We start from the raw sequence: 14,920 nt of genomic DNA, 5'->3' as shown, positions 1-14,920 counted from the left end.
GCTATCCATCCATCCATCCATCCATCCATCCATCCATCCATCCATCCATCCATCCATCCATTTATGCATCCATCCATTCATTCAACCTGCCATTAACCTGCTGCCATCCATCTATCCATCCATCCAGCTATCCAATAAGTCATCCTGACATTAACCATCCATCCATCCATCCATCCATCCATCCATCCATCCATCCATTCATTCATTGCCAGAATGGATGGTTTTGTTATTTGATATTTGAGTTGTTCAGGATTTCATTCGGAATAACTCAAAAAAGAAGACAGCAAGAAACTGATACATATTTTAAATATTTCACATTTTGTGAAAAAAAAAAAAAGTTTTTAAAACAGAATTATTGAATCATTAATTTTTGTTCAGGCACCAACACACAGCAATTTTATTTATTTACTGTCAACATTTTTTACACACACACACACACACACACACACACATTCACTCACAGAAATATTTATTACGTGTGTGTGTGTGTGTGTTGGACTTTGAGCACCCTTTGATGACTCGAGTGGATTTAGTAGATTTGGTTAATCACTCACTCAGTTTATGTATGTGTGTGTTTGTGTGTATATGTGTGTGTGTGAGAGAGAGAGAGTCATGTCACTGGTGGTGTTCCTGAGCCATGTTCCTGGCTGGTTCCTGTGTGTTGGAGTCTTTGTACCTGTTAGTCTTCTGCTGCTGCTGGTTACGCTGTACCTAAACCTGAGCCTACACCGAGGTGCCAAAACATTTGCTTCATCATTTAAAAAGGGTCATTTGTATTTTCCAGTATTTTGTGTGTGTGGGTGTGTGTGCGTGTGTGTGTGTGTGTCTGATGAATATAGTGGACTATACTACACTAATTATAAGTAAATTATACTATTATATATAATTATACTTTATATATATATATATAGTATTTTTTTTTTTTATAAATACTGTACTGTCTACATTCTACTACTCTAAATTCTCAGATTTTGATCATTATAATATAACACTATAACTGTTTTATATTATGTGAATATATTGTACTATACTTGTACAGTACTTTACTATGCTATGCTATAATTTAGTGTACAGTATCTCAGCTCTGGAGTGTGATCGAATAAACGTATTAAAAGTCTTTAACACTTCTTTGGAATTTCATGTAAATCTGAGAATGATGATTTTTCACCCCCCAAAAAACAAAAAAACTAACAAAAAAGCAAAACCCCATAGTGTATTTCAAGTGGCAAATAAACTCACATTCTCCAATTTACACCAAATTCATTCCACACATTAAGTAGGTCCAAAGTAACACAGTAGTGCTTTTACTCCACATTTTATCAAAGTCCAGAGCTGAGAGGCAGTAGCAGAAGTTGTAGTAGTGTTAAGCAGTATAGTATAAAATTGTATGATACTAATAATACTGTAAAAAGGCTGCATAGTACAATAAATACAAACAGTATAAAATAGTAACAGTATTCTGTATTAGACTATATTAAATAGTTCTAGTTGATCAGATGTCTGTCATGTAGTGTAGTAAAAGACAGTACAGTATGCTATAGTATTTTGGTGTGGATGTTTCATACGTCCACAATCTGCTGTTAATTCTGTGTGTGTGTGTGTGTGTGTTGGAATTAACTCCACTATCTATTATCGTACTATACTGTAGAAAACTGAACTATAAGTTAATATTATATATGATCCAATTTTTATAAACAAAACCTTTACAATTTACTGACCATCTAATACACAACGTTACTGTTTATTATTATATAATTATATATATATATTATATATAGTAGTAAATTCTACTATACATGTACACCACTATACTATAATATAGTGCACTGTATCTCAGGTCTGGAGTGTGATAGAAGGATAGTAAGATCACTCATGTGTTTGTCTGGACCTCGCTAACGTTTGGGTTGAATTTTATGTAAATCTGAGAACGTTGACTTTCACCCCAAAAAATACAAAGGCTAATAACCCCCTTACTGTATTTCAGGGTAAAAAAACATTGTTCTCCAATTTAAACCAAATTCACTGCAAACATTAAGGAGGTCCAAACTAATACAAAATTGCTCTTATCATCATTCTCTCACATTCCAGAGCCGAGATATGAGGTTTTTTGTTTTTTCCGATACTACGCTACGTTATACTGCCGTGTGATGGATCTCAGCTTTGGAGTCTGACAGAATGAAACTAAGTGCACTGTTCTGTTAGTTTGGACCTCCCTAATGCTTGGGATGAATTTAATTTGAATTGGAGAGTGTAAATTTTTCCACCCCTAAAAACAACCCTTACTGTATTCTAGGGTAAAAAACTGACTATCTCAGATTTCTACTAAATTGATCCTAAATGTTAGGGAGGTCCAAACTAACACAGAAATGCAATTAATATCCTTCTATCACACTCCAGAGCTGAGATCTGAGCTTAGATACAGTAGTAGTAGCAGTCATATACTGCAGTATAGTACAGAAAAGTTTGATCCTAATAATACTGTAAAAGTAGAGTACAATAAATACAAACAGTATAAAATAGTAACAGTATTCTGTATTAGACTATATTAAATAGTTCTAGTTGATCAGATGTCTATCATGTAGTATTGTAAAAGACAGTACAGTATGCTATAGTACAGTAGAACAGTTACAGTAGAGTGTATAGTGTAATATAGTGGATTGAATGGATACAATAGACTTTATTACAGTAGAAAAGATACAATAGTCATACTTCTGTCACAACTCGTAATCTGCTTGGGTAGAACTGACATTTTTATCTGTATTTTATACACAGTGTAATCGTCTGGAAATGAGAAGCTCACATCTCAGCTCTGGAGTGTGATAGAATGATAGTAAGTGCACTCCTGTGTTAGTTTGGACCTCCGTACCACTCTGGGTGAAATTGTTGTAAATCTGAGAACATCCATTTTTAACCCTGAAATACAGTAAGGGTGAAAAAACTGTTCTCAGATTTACACCAAATTGTTTCACAGCATTAAGGAGGTCGAAACTAACAAAACAGAGCACTTACTTTTGTTCAATCACATTCCAGATTTGAGATCTGAGCTTCAATGTTTTCTCAGATACTATGCTATACTATAATATAGTGCACTGTATCTCAGCTCTGGAGTATGATGATTTACACCAAATTCACCCCAAACATTAAGGAGGTCCAAACTAACACAATAGTGCACTTATTATTCTATCACGCTCCAGAGCCGAGATTTGAGCTTCTAAATGGACAGTTATTAATGAGAACAATTTGCTGAATGGAAAGTGATGTGTGGCCTGAAGAAGCTTTAAGGAACTACATTGTGCATGTGTGTGTGTGTGTGTGTGAGAGAGAGAGAGAAAGTGTTTATGTCTCAGTAAACGTTCTTCTCGTCCTCTCTTTGTCTCAGTGGAGCTCGAGTTGCTGGAGGTCCAGGACCCACGGGTGACGGCACGTCAGCTCTACTCCGATCAGCAACACAAATACAAACATGAGAGCTAACAGACACACACACACACACACACACACACACACACACACACAGCTGGGGATTCACAGGAACAGGAGCTTCTCTGAAAGTAGGACACAACCTGAGGACCTGTGTGAGAAAAACACTGAGTTCTGGAAATGGCTCTCTCTCACACACACACACACACACACACACACACGACTCAGCTCAGTAATGAACTCTTTCAAGCCACAGCGCTGCCCATTCCTGGATCCTGATTGGTCAGGAGGTGTTGCTTTTTTATTCCCCCCAGTCACATGATTATATTGTCCTCATTTCTATAGTAACCCATCAAAGGAAGGAGTCTCCAGTGTCAAAAGGAGCTGCGAGGGTACGGGTTAACGTAGCTAGAAATGGATAAGAAGTACAGACAATGTTATGTATTTGAATAAAGTTTGAACCTGGTGTAAATGGTGTGTGTGTGTGTGTGTGGGAGAAAAAGCAAGTCAGGCAATGATTAGAGAATAAACGTTTATTTAGAGATTGTTTAGAGAGAGAGAGAGAGAGAGAGGCAGGTGAAATAGCGTAACAAACAAATCAATAAAAAGACGAGGAGAAAATAAACGAGTACCGATTATACATGGGGTGTGTATGGACATGGGGAGGGGGTGTATATGAGAGAGAAAAACTGCATTAATGTGATGTACAGCAAAAGAGGGAGAGAGAGAGAGAGAGAGAGAGAGAGAGAGAGAGAATGAATGAGACTGAAGGATAGACAGATCGAGAGAGAGAGAGAGAATGTAGTCGTTTATTTATTCTGCTGTAAAACATTCATGAAAATGAACCAAAACGGGGGGAAAAAAAGTGTCAAAAAATGTTTACAAAAGGGGGTTGGGGGGGGGGGGGGGGGGGGGTGAAATCCGTACAAACTGTTAGTTTTTTCGGAGGAATAGAACCTGCGGAGAAAAAGTGGAAGGTGCCGAGCTGCCCAGAGTTTCCGGAAAAATCTCTTTTTTGGTCATGTTTTGTATCCGTTATTATTTTTTTGTTATTTAGCGTTTTTTTTTACTAATAGTAATAGAGGTAGACGAAGTGCGCCTCCCTGTGGTGGAACGTGTGAGTGTGTGTGTGTCTGCATAGAGGAAGGATTGGCACTGATGTGCGAGTGAAGCGACTCACACTGGTCCCTTAAATGAGATCCTAGGAAAGCCCCGCCCAATTCTCTCTCAAAAAAAAAAAAAAAAAAAAGCCCCACCCACTTAAAAAAAAAAAAAAAAACCAAAAAAAACATGGTCCAAGATCCTAAATAGTATTTTGAGATTTATAGAGAGATTCTAGAGAAATGTATTCGGCGCAGTGCAGCTGTAAAAGCAACCTGTTGGAATGTTTAAAATCCGATCTCCGGTTTAACATCGGACATTTTAAAGGGGAAAAAAAACGTAGAAATAAAAATCGTAAACACTAGAAAATGTTAGCTGAAGTGGTTCTGCTGGATTTTTTCTTTTCTTTTCTTTTCGGAGACGATGAGAAATGAAGCGTCGTTGTCGTCCCTGCTTTCGCCCTCTCTGACACCATCACTCGCTCGGAGAACGCAGGGGGGAGAGATAAAACGCTGGGGGTCAGGTCTGAGAGAGAGAGAGAGAGAGAGAGAGAGAGAGAGAGAGAGAGAGAGAGAGAGAGAGAGAGAATGTGAGTCCAGGAGCGACAGATGCAGAAAAAGAGCAAAAGGAAGAGACCAGGAGCGACAGATCGAGACACATGGGTATAAAAACAAAGAGTGAGACAAAAACAGATGGACAAATGGATTCCGAGAGACGAAGAGAAAAGAGAGAGAGAGAGACAGCGAATAAAACCAAAATCCTTCTCTCACGTTATCTCATTCTTTCACTCTCTCTCTGTCATTCCACTCTGTCTCTCACTATGTCTCTCTCTCTGTCCTCATGTTACTCTCTCTCTCTCTCTCTCTCTCTCTCTCTCGCTCCTTATTCCACTCTGTCTCTCACTCTTTCTCTCACTCTGTGTCTCTCTTTCTTAGTCCTCATCTCTCTCTCTCTCTCTCTCTCTCTCTGTGTGTCCTTGTCTCTCTCTCCCTGTCCCACTCTGAGTTTGACGTCTCTTGGTGTCTCAGGGGGCGTCTCAGCGCTACCATTCAGGACGCTCTGTACATAAAGAAGCTCTTGATCGAGTCTAGTTGCCATGGACACCCCTCACACACACAAACACAAACACACACACACACACACACACACACACACACACACACACACACACACACACACCTTTACTCGTCGTCCTCAGCCAGCTCGGTCTCCTTGTGCACCACCACGCGGGTCACAGACATGTCCGGGTGCTGCTCTTTGGCTTCCTTAATGGCCTGTGCTAAGGCCTGACACACACACACACACACACACACACACACACACACACACACACACACACACACACAGTAATAGACAGTGTAGTAAAACTGATATTTGGTGTAAGAGGAATAACATTTAATGTGTCACTTTTTATCCATTTATAGTTACATTCCATGGATAACCCCCTGTATGTTCTGTTCTGGTTCTGTATGAGGTTTGGGTTCTAACAGAGGTGTTTGTCGACCCGGAGGTCGGAAACAAATCCGTACCCTATCACGAGGAAAAGTCGGCGTTTTTAAATCAATGCTTTCTTTTATCCCCCACTACCACTGTGCATCATTACTGAGTGTGTGTGTGTGTGTGTAATCACCTGATCATGATCGATGTCCGAGTCACCAGTGATGACGATACGCTTCTCAATCCGCGTTTCCGAGAGTCCGCCCTTCAGCGTCTGTCCGTCACAGAGACATTAAACACCAGACGTCCAGTGTGTGTGTGTGTGTGTGTGTGCACCCTTTACCTTAGTGATGTGTGTAGTCGTGGTTGTACACAGAGACTCCGAGGTGATGGTCTGGGCAGTCATAAGAACACCGGATTCTCCGTCTCCGGCACCGTCCAACTGCCCTCACACACACACACACACACACACACACACACACACACACACACACACACACACACACACACACAGCAAAAGTGATCACTCAGCCAATAAGAATGCAGAAAAAAGTGGGTGGGCCTATTACAAATTCTGGTCCAGCCATGTATTATGAACCCAGACGCTCTGTGTGTGTGTGTGTGTGTGTGTGTGTGTGTTTTACCTGTGCAGCTTCATACGTGATGGTTTTGGTTTCAGTGTGGACGATAGGAACCTCTTTGGTGGTGATCTCAGTCTTCTGAGCCGCAAAGGTGTCCGAGATGGTCACCATTTCCGTTTTCACCACCGGGGGCTACAGGTTAATGGGGACACACACACACACACACACACACACACACACACACACACCAGATCTGCTTTAAAATTACTGGAAGAAGGAAAGCTCTGAAGGAACTCAAGCAGGAACCCAAGTGAACAAAGCGAGCACGGACCGCATGCTGATCAGCTACTAAAAACACACACACACACACACACACACACACACACACACACACACACACACACACACACACAATTCTGCAGGTAAAGCAGTGTGTGTGTTTGGTGGATGAGTGGGACGGTGGATGAGTCATTCAGACCGGTCGTCACTGGAAACTAGTGGCACACAAACTCATCCTTCAGGTGCTCTCTCTCTCTCTCTCTCTCTCTCTCACACACAGACACAGACACACACACAGACACACACACACACACCATGCAGTCCAATCACACACCAAAGGCAACCAGGCCAAACTACGGTTGCATTTACAAGGACGTTCTGGCTTCCGTCATTGTGCGAGTGTGATTTCTATTAATTTAAATAAAGCCCGCCCCCTTTTGTCTCCCATTAGCCTGAGGGTTTTGGTAGGTTCTGTAAATATCCTGAATGGCAAGTCCACTTGTGTGAAAGTGTTTTAAAGCGCTGGACATGTGTTTAGTTTTGAGTCTAACCAATCGGCAGGAGCCGCTAGAGAATGCTCCGCCCCCTGTACCACCCCGTAAGCCCTCAGCCCTAAAAAAGTTCCTGGAAAAGGACTCCGTGACAGGAACGTGCCCTGTGGACAACAGAAGGTACACTCCCACCATGGGAAGCTTTTTTTTGCTGCAACTTATAAATGAGGGGGCGGGGCTTGATCATAAATGACTAAGAAGCACACGGATAAAATGAAGTTCTCACTCAGGAAACTTCCTGTCTTTTAGGAAGTTCCTCTGTGGATTTTGTATTTGTTTAGATGGAGGCCTTAACGTCCTTGAGAACTGCTAGTACCACGCAGTGACGACACACAGGATGTAAATGGCTTGCTGTGTGTGTGTGTGTGTGTGTGTGTGTGTGTGTGTGTGTGTTTTGAGCACATATAGTCAAAAGTAAAATGATCTGAAACCGAAAACAAAGCGATGAAAGATGAATGAAGAACGATTTTCTGCCGGACGCGTCGTGGCGTAGCCCACCGCTATAGTCAGAAACGAACAAGGCGGCCATTTTGTGAGCGCAGGTGGAATAAAAAAAAGGAGAGAAGGAGATAGACGTGTTCTCCGGTGGAGAGGAAAGGCAGCAGGAATGAAGGAATGATGAAGGACAGGAGGAATATGGTGCAGTCATTTTTTTTTTTGTGGGTTTTCAGCCAATTACCTCCGAGCAACAGATCACCTGCGGGACGCGCTCCGTTTCCGTGTGAGACGAGTCTCCATTGACAACGGGAGGCTCCTCCTCCTGGTCCTCAGCCGGAGGGCTGGGCGCTTCCGGGCCATCGGAGTGACCGTTAGGTGTTTCGTTAGGCGTCACCAAAACTTCATCAACGGATGCTTCAGGCTCATTTGGCGGTGGTGACTCCTCCTCCTCGACACACTCGCTGACTGGCTGTGGCTCCGCCTCTGTGGGCGTGACTTCTTGTTTAGGCTCCACCTGTTGCTCCTTTTCATTTTCAGGCTCCTCTGTGATCAGATGGGTGGAGTCAGGGGAAGCCGGAAGCTGAGCGTGATACTCCGCCTCCTCCTCGCTCTCGCTCTCCGACGTGCCGCTGTTCTCTGGCGCCGCCTCCACTTGCATTGCTTTCTCGGGAACTGCGATTACCTCCGTCGATTGCCCCTCAGGGTCGGGGCTATTGGGCTTGTTTGCTTTGACCTCCTCGAAAACAATGATCTCCTCGACAACTTCGATGACCTCGGGCTGACCGTTAAGCCCTGAATTCTGTTCGTTCTATAGCAGACGACAAAAGAAATAAACAAACGAGGGGAAAAAGAAATGACAGAAAGAGAGAAGGGATGAAGAGTAAGAAAAAAACAGAGACAATGACCAAAAAATTGACAGAAACAACCAAATCACACTGAAAAAAAGGAAGAACATAAAACATGGATCAACATATATAGGACTAGAAATATAGATAAATAAATGGATGGATGGATGAAACACTGTGTGTTAGGTCTGAGGTGAGGTGTGTGTTAGCTTGGTGTTAGGTTGCTTTCGGACGCCACCTTGCTGATGTCAGCGCTGTCGGACAGGGCGCTCTCGAGGTGGGCCGGGTTTATCTGTGGAACAGAAACGGTAACCATGGGCAACCGTCACTCAAAGAATGTCACACATAGCAGGGTTTTATTACATTTTTTAAAGGTAAGATTAAGCGCAGATTAGCTTCAAAGCATTGAAAGTTTCCGTCCAGTCTGATCTCACAAGAGGTGCGAAAGGCACAGCAAAGGTAATGATCCTTTAAACTGGAGGTAAAGAAAAAGGACACTTGGTCCAAGAATAAAAGCCTTGTTTTGACTACTGGTTCATCCGTAAATTGAGACAAAATCTGGACACAAACTTACAAAAAATACATGATTGAGACGATGAGCAGAGTAATGGGGAGAGAAAGGAAACGGACGGACGAGGACGACGCTTAGTGTCAGAAGGCAGAGAGCACCTCGGAACATGCAGTGATGGCACCCTCTGCTGGGGAGACAGTGGCACTACGGGAGCCGGAGAAACAGACTTTACGTAAAAACAAAGAGGTGAGCTCCTCTTCTAAACTCTACACACAAACACAGACGGACAGGAGGAACAAGAGAGGACAGGGATAGAGGGACAAACAGAACAAAGAGAGAGAAGGGAGGAGAAAAAGAACATTTCAAATAAATAATCGTGGACCCGAGCATGCGTCCAATCGTCGTTTGTCCAAAAAAGAAACAATGTTTCCTTGGAAGGAGTGTCCAGTCAAACCTAGACCTCTGGGATAAAACCTCTTTCCCCGTACTATTCCTGAAGTAGACGAGGAGGAGTAGCTAGTCCTGATACAGCACTTCACCCAGGTCTAGGTTACAAAGGGTTCGTTGAAATTCCCAAGTAAATGACTAAAAGAGATTTTCGGACATACGGCTGGTTTCATAGTCGCATTGGTAATAGTTTATTCATTACCACCACCCCTTCCTTCCCGGAATGGACAACGGTAGAAATGGTACAAATGTTCCAGTTATTCATATCTGTTTAGCAGCACAGCCAATGGAATCTCAGGAAACAATAATGCACAATGTTAAACACTTGATTGACAGCCCTCTTTGAGTCTCAGCCTGAGAGCAACCAAACACACTAGGGTTCAATAGTCACGACCTCTCAAAACATTTTAGCAAGTTTCGAACTTATTGCACTTGCTTACGCACGATTAGCCCAACCTGCTTTGCACAGCCCCACCCACCAGTTAGTCTTAAAGTGTATTAGGAAACAGTTGGAGGTAATTTCCTGCGACTGTGAGAAAAAAATCTATTCCATGAAGCAACTTTTAAACCTATAGAATTCCCAGAGACCAGATCACAAACCCAGAGAACCAAGTGAGGGTCAGGTGACCCTCAAAAGAAGAGATCAGGAAGGACAACCAGGTGAAAGGAAGTGCACACAGAGACTCCGTCCCAGAAAGAAAACATGCAACATTCAAACATGCGACATTGCAAAACACAGGGATCGATTGGTGCCCGGAAAGCAACCCGATAATAAAGCAGTAAATAATAATAATCATCATAATGCAATGTGGAAAACAGTGAAAAGATCGCACACATCAAGCGGAATAAAAGAAAGCCATTTGTTATAAGTCTCGCACAGGAAACTGGGAAATTCAAATACAATGCTGATTGTCAGGTGCAGAACACAGAAAACAGTCCTTTATGCCGAGCCCAGCTTAGACTGAGCTTGAAAGAAAAGTCACTGGGGCGACAACTAGAGACTTTTCGCATGGACCACTGCAGGAAAATAACTTTTAAAGGGAATGACTGTAAAGGTGACTACAAGAAAGACAAATGCAGGAGGGTGACCATTGAGGGGTGACTGTTTAAAGGATGGACACTGTTGAGGGGCAGAGATTGTGGGGTTGGCTTTGGGGTGGTGAATTGGAACTAAAACTGATTGGGGTGACTGCTGAAAGAACAGGGATAGTTTTTTTTTTATGTTGAGTGTTAAAACCATGGTGACTTTTAAAGGTGGACACTGTTGTTGGTGACTGTTGGCGAGACGGGGACTGGGGTATTTTACACCACAGTCAAATTCTCTCTTTGCATATCCCTGGAGAAGCCGGGGTCAGAGCGCAGGCCATGATACAGCACCCCCATAGCACAGAGGATTAACAGACTTATTCAAGGGCCCCAGGGGTGGCAGCTTGGCCATACCGAGGCTTGAACCCCTAACCATCCAATCAGCAACCCATTAGGAGGTGGTAGCTTCCCTAATAACCTTTGGGCTGACAATACCTTTTAAAGTATGTCGGAAATGACAACTACTGGGAGGATAATGACTGCTTTGAACAAGAAATTGTGGAGACACCTGCTGGGGGTGTTTGGTCAGGGTTTCTTGGGTTGAGGGATGATTGCAAATTGTGTCACAGCTGCCCCTACGGTCAAATATTAAGGTATGTTAGAGTGGGGGACTGTTAGGGAAATGGTTGGTGACCTACACAATCTAGACATAAAAAAAATCTACAAAAAAGACCCCATCGTCCATGCTTATAGTCTCTATTTGTCAGAGTCACCGCAGAGATAACAGGGAAGACTGGCTTTGGGTGTACAGGAAGTGATCATGAGGCAGTCAGGATTGTTTAAGAGACCTCTCAGGGGTGACTCCAGGTTAAAGTGGGCCTTGCACGGTTTTACTCTTGGAAGTTTATGACTGTGACATGTGACGAAGAAAGAAACATCTCAGGAACCGGAGGAACAAAATAAACAAGCCAGACTGCCCCTCAGAAAACAACGACAAAGACAGTAGAGAGGGTGCTGCATGCAGGCGTGTCGAGTCGCCCGGCAAATCCCGGTGCAGAAGCAGACGTACCCCAGCGACAGGCAGAGGCACACTGGCGGCAACTGGGCTGCCCGTCAGACGCTTTTCCCACTGACTGGGCCGGGGCTCGGGTGCCGCCTCCATAAAACTGCGCTTTAGCTCGCTAATGCTAGCCTGATGCCTCAAAACATCCTCCTGAGTCTTATCCAGATCCTATCGCCACGGCGACCGTGGGGGGAATGAACATCCACACCGTTAGTGTGAGAAGACACAGTCATGGAACAGTGTGTATACCAAGCCTCACTGCTGGAACACCAGAAACGAACAGATTTCTTAAATATATCTTTTTCTGATCTGCTTTTCCTGTAGCACTGCGACTGCAACTAGACGACATGATCGGCTAAAAAGCGCTCGCGCTTGGGAACAATCGATGCTAATATCGTATATTTCATGCTAAACGTTCTCAAAACATTTTTATTTTAAAGTCTAAATACAAATATTTTCGAATGGGCTGATCGAATTAAATTTAAGCCACACCCCTTTCTGTGTGTGTAGCAGTGAGCCGAGGCTTTACAGGTTTAATCCCACTGTGGTGCCAACCACCACAGTTACCCCCAAACCCCCCGTCCCCAAACTACCACATGCATGTTACAGGAATCCATACGAGTGAAACACATACAGAACCTGTGCAGGTAAATGTCATGTTCTAATCCACTGTTTCTACACGACACTTCCCCTTAATACTGCACATCATACGAGTGCAATTCCTTAAAGTTTCTCAATTGTTTTGGGGACCTCTTACTTTATATATATATATATTTCCACCAAATCTGAAGCTCTGCTCTTTTCCCTCACTTTTCTTTTAACTCGTCTTTTGCTTGCGTATTATTCATCACATTCCATTCCTCCTCATTTTCCAAATAAAAAAAGAATCAATAAAAAACAAAAATTAATAATAATAATAATAATATAAAATATAAAATATATAAACTAAAAATAAAAAATAATAAACTTTCATCATAAATAAACAAATAATTGAATAATAATAATAATAATAATAATAATAATGAATAAATAATAAACACTCAATTATTTCATGTTTACAACAAATATATAAATTAAATTAATAAACAAATAATATCCACAAACAAATCAATCAATAAATAATAAAAATAAATTATTATAGAAATAGGCAAAAAAGAACAAATAATTCGAGAAGGTTTTCTGTGTGTGTTTCACTCGGGATCGACTCGAGTCGGTCATTATCATTAGCTCACACACTCTCACACACTCTCACACACTCTCACACACTCTCACACACTCTCACACACTCTCACACACTCTCACACACTCTCACACACACACAATCAAATTGGAAGTAAAAGTGTTTTTTAGTGTTTTTGAAGGATATATATATATATATTAAAATCACACACCACACGCGTGCACACACACGTACAAAATGAGAGTGAAGGGCAGCTCGAGGGAGAGAGAGAGAGAGAGAGAGAGAGAGAGAGAGAGAGAGAGAGAGAGAGAGCACGAGCACAAACTCGAGTCTGAAAGAGTTTTTTTCTCTCGTGTACATAAACGAGTTTCAGGAAGAAATAAATAAATAAAGAAACAAACAAACAAATGAATCAATTCTCTGCGTCTGATCCGAGATACGAACCTCCAGCATTAGATTGCTATGTCTGACATAAATATTCTCTCCCTGCACTCTCAGCTTGCTCTGCAGAGGCAAAAACAAAACAAAAAAAACACCAAAACAGGATGCATCAAAAAAAATGGCGTGAACAAAAAAAAAAAAAAAAGAAAGCAGGAGTGAAGGACTTTTAAAAACCTGTCCAAACCGCCTTGTGGGTGTGTGTGTGTTCCAGTTCTCCTGTTTACCATTTACTATGTGTACACCCGTACACTGTGTGGCCAAAAGTATTGGGACACCCGACCCTTCTGGCCTGATGTGGTTCTTCTCCAAACCGTCTCCTGAAAGTTGGAGACTTTAGATCCAGGGATGTAAAATTAAAATCTACAGAACGTTAGGGTCAGGTGTCCGCAAACTTTTGGCCATACAGTGTATATGTACATATATATACACACACACACACACACACACACACACACACACACACACGCCTGGAATTAACTGTAATATCTGTGGTTCGTGTCAGTGACGGTTTGGAGAAGTTCGCACACCATCGTCATCATCACCGGCATCCACAAGCAAATCACAAAAACACATCAAGACACAAGAACCAGAAGCGTCAGCAGAAACAGAGCCCCCACACACACACACACACACACGAGGAGAAAGTGAACTGGATGGAGAGTTTGGAATCAGCACTGGAAGGAAAAGAACCTGAGTTTGAGAAGATTCGGCTCCTTGTGGTCCAGACTGAGAGCACAAGCAGAGGAAGGAAACAAACTGTTAATATCTCATTTCAGTATCGAGTCATACTTACACTGTAGGTAGAGAGAGAGAGAGAGAGCGAGAGACAGAGAAACACAAAGAGACAGAGTGAGAAGAGGTGAAGGAGAGAAAAAGAATATCCAGAGAGAAAGTGTGCAAGAGAGAGAAAGAAAATTAAAAAGGGAAATTAGATAGATAGATAGATAGATAGATAGATAGATAGATAGATAGATAGATAGATAGATAGATAGATAGATAGATAGATAGATAGATAGATAGATAGATAGATAGATAGATAGATAGATAGATAGATAGATAGATAGATAGATAGATAGATAGAACAGCAGACCTCGGCTACGGATCCGGCAGCGACTTCTGCGTCGGTGGCCTCCCCAGGCTCCGCCCCTTCTCTCACCTGTGGAATCTGATTGGTGGAAATGATGGACGATTTCGATTAGAATGAAAAGAAAAAGGTGAAATGGATGATGGGAAGGCCTTTTCCATAAAAAAAAAACAGGACTGGCTAGTCGGTGTTAAAGGGCCGGGGCGAGGGGGAAACGTAACACAGACTTTTCTGTGTGTGGGTCCGACAGTACAGAAACAACAGGTGTATAGACAACGTGCTGAAAACGTGTAGCGAAAAAAAATCGCCATGGTGACGGTTACGCGTCGAATCGGTCGTGAAGATTTGACGTCCGGTGTCGATAACGTGGCGAAGTCTACCTTGGGGGACCTCATAAAAATACAAACAAAAATTCACCATGTAGCTAAGTGCGAGGACTCTTGTTAGCTTGTTAGAACTCCACCCCCCTAGGCTCCACCCCTCAAAAGTTTAAAGTGATGTCAAAAACTGCTACTTGTA

At 42.4% G+C, this 14,920-nt stretch overlaps 1 protein-coding gene and 1 long non-coding RNA gene across 2 annotated transcripts in view; one reads left to right on the top strand and one right to left on the bottom strand.

Annotated features, from left to right (window-relative positions):
* Window positions 1–562: 562 nt before the first annotated feature.
* Window positions 563–3,883, top strand: LOC124401462. Its single transcript, XR_006928566.1, has 2 exons — window positions 563–733; window positions 3,380–3,883. It is a non-coding gene; the product is annotated as an uncharacterized LOC124401462 (long non-coding RNA).
* Window positions 3,884–4,198: 315 nt separating this feature from the next.
* The window catches only part of epb41l2 (erythrocyte membrane protein band 4.1 like 2), a 36,928-nt gene continuing 26,206 nt past the window's right edge, over window positions 4,199–14,920 (bottom strand). The window contains 11 exon segments of the mRNA XM_046873635.1: window positions 4,199–5,043; window positions 5,698–5,804; window positions 6,149–6,229; window positions 6,299–6,397; window positions 6,600–6,728; window positions 8,046–8,612; window positions 8,888–8,941; window positions 11,703–11,864; window positions 13,321–13,380; window positions 14,008–14,043; window positions 14,408–14,482. Coding sequence (XP_046729591.1) covers window positions 5,700–5,804; window positions 6,149–6,229; window positions 6,299–6,397; window positions 6,600–6,728; window positions 8,046–8,612; window positions 8,888–8,941; window positions 11,703–11,864; window positions 13,321–13,380; window positions 14,008–14,043; window positions 14,408–14,482 — 1,368 coding nt within the window. The 3' untranslated portion in view covers window positions 4,199–5,043; window positions 5,698–5,699.

This window comes from Silurus meridionalis, chromosome 18 (genome assembly GCF_014805685.1).
Source record: "Silurus meridionalis isolate SWU-2019-XX chromosome 18, ASM1480568v1, whole genome shotgun sequence".
Taxonomy (NCBI): Eukaryota; Metazoa; Chordata; class Actinopteri; order Siluriformes; family Siluridae; genus Silurus; species Silurus meridionalis.
The sequence above is the reverse complement of the archived record's forward strand: the minus strand, read 5'-3'. Positions and strand labels throughout refer to the sequence as shown.